The sequence below is a fragment of the Apodemus sylvaticus genome, chromosome 3 (genome assembly GCF_947179515.1).
Source record: "Apodemus sylvaticus chromosome 3, mApoSyl1.1, whole genome shotgun sequence".
Classification (NCBI taxonomy): domain Eukaryota; kingdom Metazoa; phylum Chordata; class Mammalia; order Rodentia; family Muridae; genus Apodemus; species Apodemus sylvaticus.
Window position 1 is genome coordinate 72,567,944 of NC_067474.1, and position 17,800 is coordinate 72,585,743.

The following is a 17,800-nucleotide window of genomic DNA, read 5'->3' on the forward strand; positions in this document are numbered from 1 at the left end:
CTGCTTTGAAATACATTTTCAACTTTTATTGAGGGGCGGGGGACATGAAATTTTGCTCTGTGGTAAACTTTATTAACTCACAACTCAGAATGTGTACCAGTTTCCTAAGCTGAATACGCCATTTCATAAACCCACAAAGGTTTAAGAATTCTGTCTGGCCTTTTGATTTTGAAAGCTAACAAGAAAATAATTACCTCTGCTTGCTTTTCAACTCCAGGTCTGCTGCCGTCGCCACACTATGGCGTGTGTCACTAGAAGCAATCACCAGGTGGAGAACAGCTTCAAGTTCAGGCACCTGTTCAGCTTCAATAAATTTCACTATACCCAATTTGCACTGTAGATAAGTGAAGGGAAGGAGAAAGAAGGGTCAGGGAGACATAGAGCACTCACTAAAACTACTGTTTAACATAGCATGGTTGTAAGCCATGGATTAACTCAACAGCAGAGCTCCTACTTAGGTTTATAATGTGCCAGACACTACACTGAATATCATAACTATTCACAATTTCATTTAACCCTCACAATCTATGAGGTAGATATTTTTACAGACATTACAGACATTATTTTAGATGAATAAACTGAGGTAAGGCTCATTAAAACTATACAACAAATGATGAAGGCTTCAAAATGATAAGGCAAAAAATGATAAGGCTTCAAAGACAAGTCTCTGGCATCAAAATGACAAGAGTCTCCTCCCTACTAGGTCACATGACCTTCCCAGACAGATGAGGACAGAACATCTGTCTGCATCCTCCGGTGAGAGGTGATACATTACAAAGTGTTTGATGGATGCTCGTGAGAAAAAAATTGAGCAACTCACATTTCACAGTTTTACTCTACTATTAACATATATATATTCTTGTCCTCTATTTTAAAACTAAAAATAAAGAACATGATTTCAAACCCTCTTTAGTCAATCCAAGTGCAGTGTTTAATCTAACATGCTCAACAAAGCACAAGAGATTTTTAAGAACTTCCCAAAATGTGAAAGAGCTCTTTACTGCCAATCATTCTGGGTCAAATACACCTGAAAAGTAAAACTTTATCCTTACTTTAAAACCCATCTACATAATAATTCTCAGATGTATGAATCAGTAATGATAAAATATAGTTATTAAATGAGAAAGAAACTTTAAAAAATTAAATGAAAAAGAATGCAAGTAAAAAGTGTAGCTGATGACAAAAAGGTCTTCTCAGCATAACTTAATTATAATAAAAGATACAGTTTGAAAGGTGGAGGAGTCATTAATGTAAACTGCAAAGGGGTTATAATAGTCAATATATAATACGTAAGAGTATACTAAAAACTAAAAATGGCAAGAGTCTTGTCAATAAAAGACAGGTTAAAACATAATTAAATTCTACAAAAGCAGTAAAAGGACAGATTTTAATCTTCAAAGACTATGTAGAAAAAAGACTATTATGTGGCAAATAAAAATGTATTATATAAAACTGTTCACATACAAAGAAAGAGAGAGAGACAGACAGACAGGAGGCAGATTACTACAGTGTTTCCTGGAGGTGCTATGGATTGAACTCAGGACCCTAGGCCTGCCTGCCAGACACTCTATCACTGAGCATTCTTTTAGGTTTTGTTGTTTTTTGGGGGGGGGGTTCCTTTTCTTTTCTTTTTCTTTTTCTTTTTTTTGAATCGGGGTCTCAAATGAACTATGTAGCTAAGAATGACTTTGAACACCTTGAATTTCCTTGCCTTGGCCTCCTGAGTGCTGGATAACAAACATGCACCACCATGTCTTAGTCATGAAGTGCCAGGACTCAATCATGGCTTTATGCATGCTAGGTAAACGCTCTCATCAACTAAGCTACATACCCCGCACCCCTCAATTCTATTCCTGAGTACTTAAACCTTTAACTTTATAATCAGGAAAAAAATTAATTAAAATAAGAATGGGTAATATTTAGCTAGGCATGGATAGCACATACCTTTAAGCCCAATACTCAAAGGAGGCAGAGGCAGGTGGATCTCTCGGGTTTGAGGCCAGCCTGGTCTACAGGAAGAGTCCAAGATAGCCACGGATACACAGGGAAAGCCTGTCTTAGAAGAGAAGAGGAAAGAGGAGAAGAACGAGGAGAGGAGAGAAGAGAAGAGAGAGGAGAGGGGAGAGGGGAGAGCGGAGAGGGGAGAGGGGAGAGCGGAAAGGGGAGAGGGGAAAGGGGAGAGGGAAGAGGGGAGAGGAGGAAAGGGGAGGGGAGAGAGGGGGAGGAGAAGAGAGGAGGGGGAAGGGAAGGGGGAGGAGAGGAGGGGGAAGGAAAGGGGGAGGAGAGGAGGGAGAAGGAAAGGGGAAGGAGAGGAGGAGAGGAGAGGGGGGAGAGGGAGAGGGAGAGACAGACGAGACGAGACAGGTAGGGGGAGTTGATTTACTTGGGGAAAAAAAGTATTCAAAATTAAGAAGGTTTTGTTTCTAAAGCTAAACTATTCATTTCAGCACCAGATTATTAAACAGACAAAACATATACAGAAACCTTTAAATTCAGCAAACAATGACCAACTTAAGACTATAAATGAATAACTATAAAATAGCAATAACTAGTACTCTCCAATATATTCAGCTTTAAGTCTCACAAAGGACTAGGTTCAGAGTCTGGTAACAGAAAGGAGTCCCTGGTGAACCTCAAAACTCCCATACCTTTTAGAAAAGGAGCTTAATTTCGCTACCTCATTAGCTGCTGTGAGGATTAAATGAGATAGTGTACTAAAAGTACCCAGTATAGTGCCTGCCATATGTCACGCTCATTTGAGTGGTTTCTAGATTAAAACTATGGTATAAAGGGGGGAGGGGGAGATAAAAGGTGTATCAGCATTGAAGTAAATCTAATCAATTATAACCCTCATTAAATATAACACTCTAAATTCTGAGTGGCAAGAATACCCTACTTGCTTCTTTTTCCCTCTCTTGAAAACACTTTTTTCAATGATCACTTACATTCCCAAAAGAAAAGGATCAAATCATTGAGACTGCTATGGAGAAATAAAGGAAGGATTGGAAGACTAACCCATGTTGCTTGAATTCCAAAATAATTACATACTGATTTCTGTTCTTCCCTGAGGTGCCTGATGACAGACACAGGGAGGCACCTTCTCTGTAGAGCACCAGTCATTTTTAAAAGCTGCTCAGAGAACATCTGTGTCCTGTTTAAATCCAGAATAAAATTCTTAATGCCAATTTTAAAACCCCAAGAAGAAATATAAAAGGGAGTCATGCTTTTCCCCACATTGTCACTTGTGAAGTATAGATTCCTCACTTTACACAAAATGTACAGCCCTAAAAAATTGAATAATGAAAGATAAATTGTAGTTTAACTGCATCAAAGGAACTACATAATTAAGACCTATAGTTATAAATTAAAATGACAGAAAACTAAACTTGCTCAATATAAAATGGGTTGTGCATAGGACTTGAAAGATGTGAACAATGTTAGAAAGACATATGACCATTTCCCACCCCCCATCCCGAGGGCTTTAACAAATAAATCACAAAGCAAAAGCACGTGCTCCTTCCCAGCACAGTCCTTATAGAACCTGAATACACAGGAATTACACTGGACATGCTTCCATGAACTCATAGGGGCAAGTGTTCGGGGCCAGTAACTCCTAGAGAGAGCAAACTGTGATACCTGTTCCAACTGTTCAGGGGTCCACGGATTATCACCAATAACTCGCTTAGCTGCATAAAAGCTCATTCCTGGGGGAGGCTGAGGGATTCCAGAACCTCCCCCACTGTTTGAAGAAGAACCCTGTGATGAAGATGAATTTTGGCGACTCTGGGATTCATTTAACACATATCTGAAAAGGAAATAAAACTTTAGCTCTCTATAAAAACATGAATTTGTGTATATACACATATATACAACAAAACACTCAATCGCACACTGTCCTTGTACAGTATTATGCTAGAGCTGTAGCTTTTTTAACGATTACAGCTTTCTTTTAATTAGATATTTGCTTTATTTACACTTCAAATGTTATCCCTTTTCCTCATTACTCCCCCCCCCCCCCCCCCCCCCCCCCCCCCCCCGCTTCCCTGACTTGGCATTCCCCTACACTGGGGCATCAATCCTTCACAGAACCAATAGCCTCTCCTCTCATTCATGTCTGAAAAGGCCTTCCTCTGCTACATATGTAGCTGGAGCCATGGGTCCCTCCATGGGATCTACTCTTTGGTTGATAATTTAGTCCCTGGGAGCTCTGGGCATACTGGCTGGTACATATTATTGTTCCTCTTGGGGTTTCAAACCTCTTCAGCAGTTTTGGATCCTTTCTCTTAGAGCTGTGGTTCTTAACCTTTGGGTCGTGCCCCCTTTGGGAGTAAAATGACCCTCTCACAGGGACACCTAAAACTATCGGAAAATACAGCTATTTACATTATAATTCATAATAGTAGCAAAATTACAGTTATGAAGTAGCAACAAAAGTAATATGGTTGAGGGCCATCACAACATGAGGAACTAATAGTCACTTTTAGCACCCCTGTGCTAGAAGAACTAAAATAAAAATTTCCAGGTAAGAATTACTTTTGTTATTATTTTGGTTTTAGAGACAGGGTTTCTCTGTGTAGCCTTGGCCATCCTGGAAATTACTCTAAAGACCAGGCTGGCCTCAAACTCAGAGACCCACATGCCTCTGCTATGATTAAAGGAATGCAGCAACACTGCCTGGCAACATAAAAAGATCTCAAAGGTATCTATATCTTCAACGAATTAATCAGAAGAACCTATCACTCAAGGCAGCTATAAGTGAACTACAAAATGTTTATGCTATTTCCCAGTACATATTATTGTCTGATAAGTTAGTATAGACTCACTACATTTTGATTTTTTTAATGGCAAATACAGACATAAGCCTGCTGACCCACAAGGCTTATGGTTAGTATTGTTCTATGCTCCAAACAAAGCTTTTACAGTTTTTTCCTTACTTTGTAATTCACATTAGAAAACTCACTGAAGTCTCTCACCAACTACTTCCCATACAAGCACATAACATCTAAACATTAAAACCAAAGTAAAAGGCATCAGTCAGGGCCTGGCAAGATGGCTCAATGGTTAAAGGCATTCACCACACAAGCCTGACAACCTGAGTTTAAGTCCTGAAACCCAGGAAAAGGGAGAGACCCAACTCCACAAAACTGTACTGCCCTCCACTCATACTCTGTACAAATACAAAGAATAATAACCAAGTGTTAAAAGGAAGAAAATCTAAAAAAATAAGAATTTTCTCACTATATATTCAAAGCTCTTTGTATGCCTCTCCTTGTTGTTTTTATCTTATGTACTTTTTAGCTTGCAGAGTAGAAATAAGACCTCTAATGAATTCATTTTTATACAATTAAAACTATTATTCCTTATAATATTTATATTTTATATAATCATTAGTTGAAATCTCTTTTAACTCTATACTGATGACAAGTCCAATCATAATAGATACCAAAATTCTCATTATAATTAAAGAATTAGAAGCTTGGAAGCTGTGGTGGTTTGAATGAATTCCCAATTGCCAGCACTTCTGGGGGAGATTATATCCCCATAACCATAACGTGCAATTCTGCTGGAGAAAGCAAGTCACTGAGGGTGAGATATGAGTTTATAGCTTCACCCCACTTCCATGTCCACTGAGGACAGATGACATGCAGCTGCATGCGCATGGTCCTCTATGTACATATATACCCAAGATGGTGGGGGGGGGGGGCAGAATAAAGTAGCAGTTTAGAAAACTATCTCTAGCAATAAGACCAAAGCAGTAGTGGCAGACCACAATCTGGAAACAAGGCCAGATTCAAAAGCCTGATAAAACACTGCAAATGGCTGGAAAATGTGACAAAAACACAAAGTACTAGACAGGTGGTTCTTAGGGGTTATGAAGGACACAGAAAATAAAGCAAGTATGTCTACACAGGATAAGAAATGTCTGTCACGGACACCGAGTTGACATCAAGCCAGTAAGAGATATTTTTTCCAAGGTGACTTTGTTATTTTCTCTATGGAGAAATATCCTAAAGTGAGAACTAACTGCACTACCTTAAGGTGGAAGCACTTGGAGGGGAATATGTATACATGTATGAATACATGTAATGATGTCTATTGAGAACCCATGGTTCTAAGATGTGCTTTAAGATCTCTGCTAAAAATCAGCCAACTCTACAGCGCTGTTTAAAAACATAAGAGCGATAAGCAAAGTCCAATGATACAGCTTTATAATTTAAATACATCTTGTACACTAAAAAAAGTGAATCAGAAAACAAGGCTATGAGAACAAAATTGGAGGAAGAGTCAAACAGATCCACAACTAAACAGCAGCAGTGCAAAAGAGATTCAGGGCGTCATGGAAAATAAACAAGAAAAGCTGCCTATAATTTCTTAAGGTGTACTCCTAGGAGACTCAACATTTGCTTCAGCTGGGGACGGGTAAAGTCTAAAATCACAACAGCATTACTACATCTATACAGCCAATATGTGGCAGAGCTAGACCTTAGCACTTAGGACTGATGCGAATCCTCAGAGATTAATCACGCATATGCTCAATCATTTAAACAGCACATCCTTTCCACAGAGTAAACTCTCGAAACACTGCTTGGCTCTCAGTATCATTTTTAACTCACCCATAAGGCATCAGAAGGACATCTAGCATAAAGTCCAAGAGCAGCTGAACAGTCTTTGGTTTCTCAGCAAGATTAAAAGGAGAAGCTGATTTTGATGACTCAGCGGGGTATTTCATGTGAAAAAGAGTTGGTATTAAAAGATGCATTAAGCTGAAAGAAAAAAATATTTATTGCAGATACTTTATAAATTTTTATATATGCAAATAAAAAGTATGACAAAGAACACTTAATACAAATTGCCAATTATATCAGGAGCTATTCATTTTTTATACCAAATAGGAACAGAGTCTTAATTTAGGGAGTAGCCTTGATTTCCTAATCCCTAGCACTCAGGAGGCAAAAGCAGGTAGATTGCTATGAGTTTAAGGCCAGCCTGATCTATAGGGTTAGTTCCAGGATAGCCAGGGCTACACAAAGATACCCTGTCTCAAAAATATAAAAAAACAAACAAAAATAAAAATAAAAGGCTCAAGTATTAAACTGGGCATGGTGGCAGTACATACCTTTAATCCTAGCACTCATGAATTTGAGACCAGATTGGCTAACAGAGTAAGTTCCACAAAACACAGAACTATTCAGAGAAACCCTGCCTCAAAACAAAATGGAAAAAAAACCAAAATAACAAATGAACAAAGATCTCAAAGTAGTAAGTGATAACTGGCACTTAACCAACATAGTTTATCACTTTAAAAAGCTAGAAAAATGTGTATGAAGTAGACTTAATTTTACCAGAAGGTACTTCATATAATATTTTAGATAAAAGTAAAGTTCAACATGTTCTTTCAATAAAAATTTGCTTCCATTATTAATTTGAATGTAAACACCTGTAGTCTTTTGTTCAAGGCTTGTGAGGCCAGCCCGAGTTTGATCCCCAAGACCATTATCAAACAACTGATGGACTGATAGGTAAACCAGAACTGGAAACTTTCTAATTGACAGGTCTGAGAGAAAGATGTTTTCACTAAGTCCACAAATAAATGATGTCATAGCATTAAGTCCACAAATAAATGATGTCATAGAAGGCCTTCATTTTTTCCAGTGCCTACATTAATAATACTGTATTGCTTCCAAAAATTGCTGAGAAATGTTTTATCCATCGAGACAGAATGTTTTTAATGAAAAATGTTCTTTTTAGTTATTTAATACATACATGGGTATTTCACCTACATGCAAATCTGTATACTACAAAAATAGCCTAGTGCCCAGAAAAGGGTGCTGAATCCCCTGGAACTGGAGTTAACAAATGGTTGTGAGCACAATGTGGGTGATAGGAACTGAACCTGGGTCATCTGAAAGAGCAGACAATACTCTACCGAGCTATCTCTCCAGATGAAATGAAAAGGATTTTTAATATCACATAAGCCACCCACTTTAAAAAAGACAACAAAGAAAACTGAAGCAGTTAATTTTAGCAAAATGTCAGTCTTATACATTTTTTGTGTTTTTTGTGTTCATGTAAAGAATTTTATAATGCTACTAATAAAACAGTAACTAAAATATCACAGGAAATTCAACTATCCTTCAGGTAAATAACCCCAAGTCTTTCCATTTGTCAAGTAAAACCAAATAAGACCTGTATTTGAAAGGCGAACATTGACTTACAGATGGGAAACAGTAAGCAAGGAGGCCATACCTATCCTGCTGTGGCTGAGGCTTCCCTTCCATGGCAGTGAGAAGCGTAGGGGCCAGCTCACATTGTTTTTCCACTGGCAGGCGGGGATAGCCCATTTTAACATAAATTATAGTAAAATTCTAATGCAGTAAGAGAAAGCAAATGAGTATGGAGGGAATTCAATTACAGGAAGTTATAGTTATAACAAAAACATCACAAGAATCATCCTGTTTATTTCAGCTTATCCAAATTACTCATCTCAGGGGAAGACCCTAAGCACTGCTTCTTCAAACAGTATGTTTTAAAAGTCAGCTTTTTATGTAAGAAAGATACCTTAACCAAAAGCAGTCTCATATATGCAATTACTATTGCTAGGAAGAAAAGAACCATTTAGCCTATTTAAACCTACATAATGCAGCAGACCGCCCAGTTTGCTGCATTAATCTAAGATGTCAACAAATCCCACACTTCTATTTCACAGGTCAATTATTAAAACCATCTTCAGAAACTGCAGCACTCTGTGGTTCCTCAATCCAGTAATAACTCAGCAATGGAGGACAGGTAAGCCAGGGAAGCTGAGTGCCGCAGATAGTATCAGTGGCACTATAACCCATGCAAAATTTACAACTGAAGAAAATTCATGACTATAAATCCAAATTTACAAGTAAGATAGTTGCTAATGTGAAGGATTCTTCACAAAAATGAAAAGGCATCATAAGGCCTTCTATTCAGCATAGTTAGTTATTGACCTCAATGTTTGTATTTGCTTAAAGGAAAGATACTGTCTTATAATGAAACTATATGTCAAAAACAGCCACAGCACCTCCCAAAGTTTTGTGACTCCTGATAAAACCATTTGGGAAATTTTGCCTCATTGTGAAAAATTACAAGAGCCAGGAAAAACACTATGTTCATCATGTAACATCCACATTTTTTAAATTTGTTTTCATGAAATGGAATGAAGAGGAATACTTGCCAGTCTCAGATTTACTCCACTACAAAGAAGGCTATCTTTAGGGGACACACACCAGAAAGAGTATTGCATTAATATGCCTATGTACTATAACCCTTCTCTCTTTTCAGATTTGTCTCATATACTAAGAATAAAATCACTGCTATTTACATAAAAACAATTATATGTAATATACACACATAATAAAAACAATAAAAGCAAATATACATATATAATATGTAGATGACAAATTTTAAAAGTATACATATTATAGAGTTGAAATTTATGTACACATTATATACTGCTTCCATTAGGTTAAACACACCCTTAAATATCTATCATTTCATTAAGGAAAAACCTTGAAAGCCTTTTTTTGAGCTTTCTGTAAGTTATTTTGTTGTTCCTGTGTTCATATTCAAGAAGAGCGTCCCATAATTTGTTGAGGCTATTCTTGAACTTCTGAGCTCAAGCAATACTCCTGCCTCAACCTAACAAGTCAAAGGAACTACAAGTCCTACCACCATAGTGGGCACCTCTAAACACGTTTGTGTAAAGTATTCATTATCTACAGTCATTCTAACTGGGCAACAACAGCACATCAGAAGTTCCTGTTCTCTAAACTTAATACCTAGCAATTAATTTTTCCCCACCTTCTGATAATTGCTATTCTACTCAATTTTTTTGAGATTAACTTGTTCAGATCCTGTATAAGTAAAATCATTTTTATATTAAATACCTGACAGTCATTCACCAACATTTCTTTGCCCAATAAATGGCCATTCATTACCATGTTCCTATAACTTCTTTAAAGCAGCATTACCTATGAATCAGTACGCCATGAGAAAATAACACACAATTTTTTTAAACAACTGTTTCAGTTAGGTATGGTCTAAGAATGAAACTCTAAGTTTGCCAATAAACATTGATAGCATCAACTAAACATCAAGAAGACTTAAGAAAAAAAAAAATTCCAAAATAACTCTTACCGTGACAAATGAAACTGCAGCAGGGTCCTGGTACTGAACCAATAGTGTTTCTACTGGAAGTTGTATTTTGGGGCGGCTTTTTATACGTTTATTCAAATGGACCAGCAGTTCCATTACCTAAAGCAAAGACAGAACTGGAATTATCAATCATAACTTAAAAATAAATTCATTTCTTAGATATTACTTATTTTAGTGGAAAGTAGCTACTTCTTTTAAGGAACGTAAGTTATATCTCAGAAAGGGATGTATCAGAATCAGAAACACAGTATCTGCATTTTGCAAGATACCAAGATTATTACAATATAAAATATAAGAGTCCACTGTTTCTAGATATACTTGGTCGGCCAAATCAATGAGTACTTCTGAGAAATGTAGTAGGAACACTGAGTTCTAGGAAATAAATTTCAAGGAGAAAACTGGTTTCAAAAAAGGAACAGGGCCTAAAAGGATATGGCGAATTATATCTATCTGAAACCCAGAGTGGTAAGAACTCATAAAAGTCAGGTCCGTATTATAAAATAATTTAGCAAAACACTGAAGTATATTTATTTTATCCTGAAAAATCATCTAATACTACTAAAGAATTTACGTAAAAACATAAAACCTCCCTCCTCCCCTTAAAGAGGAAAGAAACAAAAGTAGAAATTAACACATCAGCAATTCCTATAGAAAGAAAGGAAAATATACAAGTTTCTGATAAATAAATGATCACAATCTTACTCCAACATATTATGTACTGAGAGAAGAAAATGAACACTGAGAAATGAGATGTTATTTTAATCTCACCCAAAAGAAAGACTGAACATTTTAACTATTCTGGAGGGCTGCATCTATAATATATCACTTCTAAAAGATGCACTGAAGCCTCAAAACACACATTAGTGAAAGCTACAATTCTGAGTAAGTAAAGTGCTGATGTTTTTAGATATGCCCTTTGGTATATGTATGTGCTTATTTTTGTTGGATATAAATCCAAGACCAAAAGTGTTTGGTCAGTAGGTTGTGCACATGCCCAGTTTTTTCAAGTATGTTCCAAAGTGATCATAATTTATACTTCTCCCAGTAGTATTTAAGAGCTCAAGTTGTTCCACAGTCTTGCTAATATCAATTATGATCAGTCATTAACTTTCTTCTATTCTAATAATGCTTAACAAAAAAGTTAACTATAGGGTGGTGGGAAGGGAGTGTACAATCTGGATGTCAAGTGAATAAATACATAAATTAGTGGGGAAAAATTCTCTGTAGGAGAACTACCTTAGAATATGTTCCAGGAGGGAAAGAAATGAATTTAAAGGAAAAGTACAAATGGCACAGTGAGGAACTCACTCATTCAGAAGATAGCAGTAAGGGCCAGTGTGAAGATTCAGCAGGTGAGGGTCACCTGCTGCCTAGCCTGCTGACCTGAATTCCATCCCCAGGGTGCCCAAGGTAGAGAACAGATTCTTGCACATTTCCTGGGACCCTGACACATGCACTGTGGCACATGTGTACCTACTGACTCTTGTTCCCACTTTCTATCTCCTACCAAAGAATGAAACACAGCTTTTCAAAAATAAAAAAAACTAAAAGGGGGAAAAAAAAAAGTTAACTATAACGGAACACTATTTAGCAACTCTCATTTTCCTTAAATTAAAAAATGCATTCTAGCCAGACAGTGCTGGCATATGCTTTAATTCCAGCACTCAAGTGACAGTGACAGGCCGATCTCTGAGTTCAAGGCCAGCCTGCTGTATAGAGCAAGCTCCTGGACAGCCAGGGGCTGTTACATAGTGAACCCGTCCTGAAAAACTAAAATAAATAAATCTGAGTCCTATTTAATATAGTTATGAAAGAGGGAAACTGTATTATAAATTTGTGCTCAATATCTGTATCTTTTATTAGCAATATTGTTCAAATGACAATTATTATTACACTGGTCCTATAATTTATAAGGCATAATTGTGCACAACTATATACTATAAAAGCAAAAAATACCTATCAAGATTCCACCATTTAAAAATCAAAATAACACACAAGGAAAGTTCTACTACTACCCTCAGAGTCATTTTTTAACCTCTACTTACTTTGGCTGGCTTTGGATGAATTAAATTTACTTTTGTAAATACAGTTAAAAAAAAAAAAAAACTGTGTACTACTACACAGAAGTAGTACCTCGCAGAAACCTAGTCTCAATTTATAAAGTATATTGTTACTCATGTTATATAAAGCAAATTATTTACCTTTTTCGAGTCCCAGTTTTCTCATCTATAAAATAGGAATAATTAGAGCACCTATACCTCACAGAATTATTAAACTGGGACACTGACCAATAATTTTGACTATTACTATTAATTTCAGGACCATTTTTCCTATGTGTAGAACTCAAATGACAATACTTCAAAGCACCAGGATGAAATAAAAAGATCTATCAGAGTGGTACAATGTTTAAGTCTATCAGCTTTAACTATTGTTTCCTTTTTCCTAAAAGTTTTCAAGTTTGCTTAACAGTATTCCTTTGCCAATAAACATGTAAATATATATAACATACTGTAATTACTAATGTTAAACTTGTACATCAAAATGGAGAAAACCAAAAATATTAAACAGGAAAACTACAACCATAGAAGGTTATAATCTATGACTACCAATATATAAGATTAGAAGACAGATTCTCAAGACAAAGCTGTAGCGTGTTCGGGCATACTAAACTCCACATTCAAGAAACAAGAAATTTTTTTTTTTTAATCTTATGAAGGATTTTTTTTCAGAACACAGAATACTTTAGGTTGGAAGTGTTAAGTCAATGGCAGACACATGCTTCTCAAGCACAAAAGCCTACGTGGTAACCCTCCCAAGTACAACCACACACACAAATTTAAAAAAGGTTAAGCAATGGTCTGGTCTCAGTCCACAATGTAATAAAACAAGAAAAATTTTGCAACAAATTTTCAAAACTAAAAACAATGTTCTTACTAATAATTAAATCAAAAATAAAAACAAACACTACATATGAGTGTAACTCTAAGGTATAACCAACCATAACAACAAAGACAAATTCACAAACAGGTTTTTATTCATTCTGAGCACTTTTGAAAACATAATTAGTGGGGAAAAATTTTTATTTAGTCACCAAACTTGCATTTTAAATTTTAAGTACTGGCTCACCCATTATTTGGTCATTTAAAAATTTATTAACTAGCCAGGCAGTGGTGGTGCATGCCTTTAATCCAAGCACTTGAGAGGCAGAGGCAGGCAGATCTGTGTGAGTTTGAGGCCAGCCTGGTCTACAGAGGGAACTCCAAGATAGTCAAGGCTAAATAGTAGAGAGGAAAAAAAATTCAATAATTGAGCTGCGTGGTGGTGGCACACACCTTTAAAACCAGTAATAGAAGGCTTAATAGATGAGGCACACAGATCTGTGAGTTCAAGACCATCCTTATGAGACTTGCAGGCCAATCGGGGCTACATATAAACAAATAAAAATGAAAGTTCATTGATTATTCTAAACCTAGCTTCATCTGTAAAATGTGGGAAAGAACTAGTTCATATTACCTTGTATAAACTTATAACTTAACACTTTTCTTAACATATAATCATTATTACACTATCATAAGATAAAAATCTTATATGAGAAAAAGAAAAATAATTTGAGTAAAACAAAAAATGCAATTAATAAGAGGAAAAACCTAATTATTGGTTTTTCTTTTAAAACAGCTCAAATTAAAACAGGTTAGGGGCATGGCTGAGTGGCATATTAATTGTCAAGCATGTAGTAATCACCGGGTTAGAGACCAGATCAATCAATCAGCAAGCAAATAATACTATAATCTTGATAATAGTAACCAATAAAAACTTGAAATAAGAACTGCAAAGATGACTCAATCAATAAGGTGCTCTACACAGGCCTGTCAACCTTCCAGAATCCATTTTTTAAAAAAGAAAAAAAGCTGGACATGATGTGGCTTATGCCTGTACTGGGAAAATGATGCCAGCGGGATCCCTGGCTCACTAGCCAGCCAGTCTACCCAATCAACGAGGCCCAGGTGTAGTAAGAGATCATGCCTCCTTCAGAGAATAAGAAAGGGACGGAAAGATAGCATGGGGCCCATAAGCTGAGCTGACTGAGATTTAATTCCCAGAACCCACTTAGTGGCTCACAACCATCTGTAACTCCAGTTCCAAGGGATCTGACTGCCCTCTGCTAGCCTCAGTGGGCACCAGGCATCCACATGATACAGACTTCATTCCTGCAGTTAAACATCCATGCAGACAAAATGAGAATTTAAAAAATATTTAAACATATTTAAAAGGTGGTATGCAACTAGGAGAGACACCCAACATCAATCTCTAGCCATTACATGTGTGTGATCACATGCACAAACAAGCATGTACACACACACACACACACACACACACACACAAAGGAAACCTAAGAACAAGAATGATAATAGAATAATATAACAGAACTGAATGTTATGTGGCATATGGCCTAAAATTAGTAGGTGATTAGGAATAAATGATTTTCTACCCAAAAAAAAGGACAAAATACAAAGAAATAAAAATACCTTATATAAAAAAGTTTGGGTTTTTAGGGTTGTTAGTTTGTTTTTATAATCTACTAAAAATACTCAGTCTAAATAATGGTTCTCTAGCTACTTCCTTTTGGCTTCCACTCTAAATATCTCCTGCAGCCAAGGAAAGATATCACTAACACCCTTTCAAATCACTGCCCTAGAATCCTGTTTCCTCCCATCCCTATCCTCTCATCCACTGTGGCCTCGTTAGCCCCTCAAGGGAATCAATCACATTCAGTCCACCACCTCTTAAGTTGGTGGATCTCCTTGTTAACCAAGAACCCTCCCATCCACTATAATCACACCCTCATGTTCTTTCATCTACTCCTTTCTTCTGCCCATATATTTTATTCCTTGGTACCCAGCTGGTGATGCTGTTGTGAAAGGTAAAATCTCTTTAGGAGAGGACGTCTCACTGAATGAAGTTGGTCACTGGGGAGCAGACCTTCTGATAATATATAGACTGGCCTCACTTCCCATCTACTCTGCTTACTGGGTGGATATATATGAGCATTTACCTTCATTGTCTTCATATTCTTACTACTATGCCTTCTAATCATCCTTATTTAAACTCTGAACCAAAATAAATTCTTCCTTCCTTAACTAGCTTCTGTTAGGTATTTTGTCTCAGCAAGAGAAAACAAATACAGCATGTACCATAATTCAGTAAATAACCAGACTAATAACAATAAATAAATAAACACCAATTTATAAAAGGCTTTTGATACCCTGAAAGCAAGAAAAATCCACTGAAGGGTTTTAATAGGGCATAACCAATCACACTCTACTTCAGCAAATAAGGATTAACAGCAAATAAAAATAACAAGTATATGGCAAGACTCTCCATCCTTTCCTGCCACAAACAAAGACATTTTGGGAGATATTCTTCCCACTGAATTCAAATCAGTCTCTTTGGGTAGACATTCAAGTCAATGTCAACCAATTATAGTATCCCAAGAGATGAAACCTGATGACAGCTAAAAGACCAGAAGGTCTACCACAAATATACTGGAAAAAAATAATTAACTATGTTATAAATAATAATTTAAAATAAAATTGTGATAATTTAAAAATAAAATAGTAATATTATAATTTTATAGCTTTTTGAAACAGTATTTTGAAGGATGCAAAGTCTAAGATATATAGTAATAGTTTGCTTTCAAAAAGTTTATTTGGTTACCTTTATTACCTTTATTTAAGGATATATTCACCATCAACTAATGATTAAAGACTATTTCCCCTTTCTAAACTGGCTTTCATATTTGGTTTTAGATCAAGCCAGATAATTATCTTGATTAAATCACCTAACACTGGTAACAAGCACGACAAGAAGTGAAGGCAGATGTACTGGGTATGCATTTAAGCTCTTTCATTCTGAAAGTTAACTCTTACCCTTACCATACATTTGGAAAGCTGTAATTAGGATCATGAACTTACATTTTTTATATATATACACACACACACACACACACACATATATACACATATATACACATATTATATATATACATATACATATATATCCATTTATTCATCATTCATTTCCCCAAACAGTTCCCAACATGCTTACTTTTTTCCGTACTCCTTCTTGGGTGCTGGACAGTTTGAGCAAAACAGGAGGAAGAAATTTAGATATAATATTTTGTAACTGTTCATCTGTTTCAGCATGGCCAAGTCGTAAAAAGACCCGTTCGAGCTGATCTATAATATAAAAGAAAACAAGAGAACTTGGCAAAGCAAACACAAACAAGCCTATTTTTATAGTTTAATTCTCTTTTCTGTACTGCAGATCCTTCAGACAAGAATTTCAACCAGAGTAGCCCCATAGACAAATGATTGTGACACAACCAGAAAGTACTGCTAAGAAGGGGTCTATTAGCTAATCATGTACACCTGTTTTTAGACATTTAATCTCTAGAAAGAATAACCAAGAGTAATTTACTTAGTCTTTCTGAAACAGTAAGTCTAAGAAAAGATGTAACATTTTTTTAAGTGATCTTCTAAACCTGACTAGAAGAACACAACAGAGGAACTTCGACTAGATGTCAGGAACTAACTGAAGAAGTTTCTCCAAAGACAGAATCACTCACTGACTACTATGTTGTGACTGAATTAGACAAGCATCCTACAGGGAAGTTATAGTGAGAACCATGTTAGATAAGACCATGGGGGGATGTTTTCAACAAAATGTAGATAGTAAGTATTAAACAAGCCACCATGTATCTTTGACCAATGTACTACATAGAACAGAGGGGAAGGTGATGGAGAAGAGAACGCACAGGAATGCCAAATACCTGGTTGCAAATTACTGTTATTTTTTTAGGTACTAGGCATTTATGAGGCCATAGGTTTGAACCTCAACACTGAAAAAAAAAGGTGCTGTAATGAGATTATTTGTTGCTGAAAGGCTCTTATAAACACTCGAAGTGGCACTGAACACAGTGGTGCTTGACTGTAATCTCAGCATTTGAAAGGCTAAGGCAGGAGGATCACTCTAAGTTTAAGGCTAGGCTGGTCTTGTGTAACAAGGTAACTGTCTCAAAAAGAGATATGGATGCCCTCAGCAAATAAAAGCTCTTGCTGTGCAAGGATGAAGAATCTGAGTTCAAACCACCAGAACTCAGGCAAAAACCTGGGTAGACACACATGCATACCTATAACCCTGTAACTGTGAGCAAGCAGACACAAAAGGACCACTGGGGCTTCCTGATCTCGAGTAAATAAGGTGTAGAGCAATAGAGCAAGACACTCAAAACCCCCTCTGGTCTCCCTATGCATGAGGATACATATTTACAAAAATACACATGGGCAAACTACACCATGCAATACACACACACACACACACACACACAAATCACTTGTAAAAATTATCAGTAGGAACAAACTGAAAAGATTTTATATCTTGGTCAGTGCATCATGCCAACTTTAGCTCAATTTTAAAATGTATTTTAAAAAGTCTTTACTACTTAGTAACAAAGACAAAAACATATTCAGACAAACTAATAGTTACTGAAATTTACTTCAAATAGTAAGGTTAGCCAAAAGACAGGCATCAGGAGTCATACAAATCAAACTCAAGACTA

General features: G+C 36.3%; 1 protein-coding gene across 5 annotated transcripts in view; it reads right to left on the reverse strand.

The window, feature by feature from the left end:
* Positions 1–17,800, reverse strand: part of Ecpas (Ecm29 proteasome adaptor and scaffold) — a 125,867-nt gene that overhangs the window by 79,855 nt on the left and 28,212 nt on the right. For 4 of the 5 annotated variants that reach the window (XM_052176548.1, XM_052176549.1, XM_052176553.1 and 1 more), the window contains 6 exons: positions 16,288–16,418; positions 10,165–10,281; positions 8,248–8,366; positions 6,615–6,764; positions 3,637–3,805; positions 195–334 (listed from right to left, as the gene is read on the reverse strand). In XM_052176548.1, coding sequence (XP_052032508.1) covers positions 195–334; positions 3,637–3,805; positions 6,615–6,764; positions 8,248–8,366; positions 10,165–10,281; positions 16,288–16,418 — 826 coding nt within the window. The remainder of the gene's footprint in view (positions 1–194; positions 335–3,636; positions 3,806–6,614; positions 6,765–8,247; positions 8,367–10,164; positions 10,282–16,287; positions 16,419–17,800) is intronic. The other variant, XM_052176552.1, reaches the window with a different exon arrangement.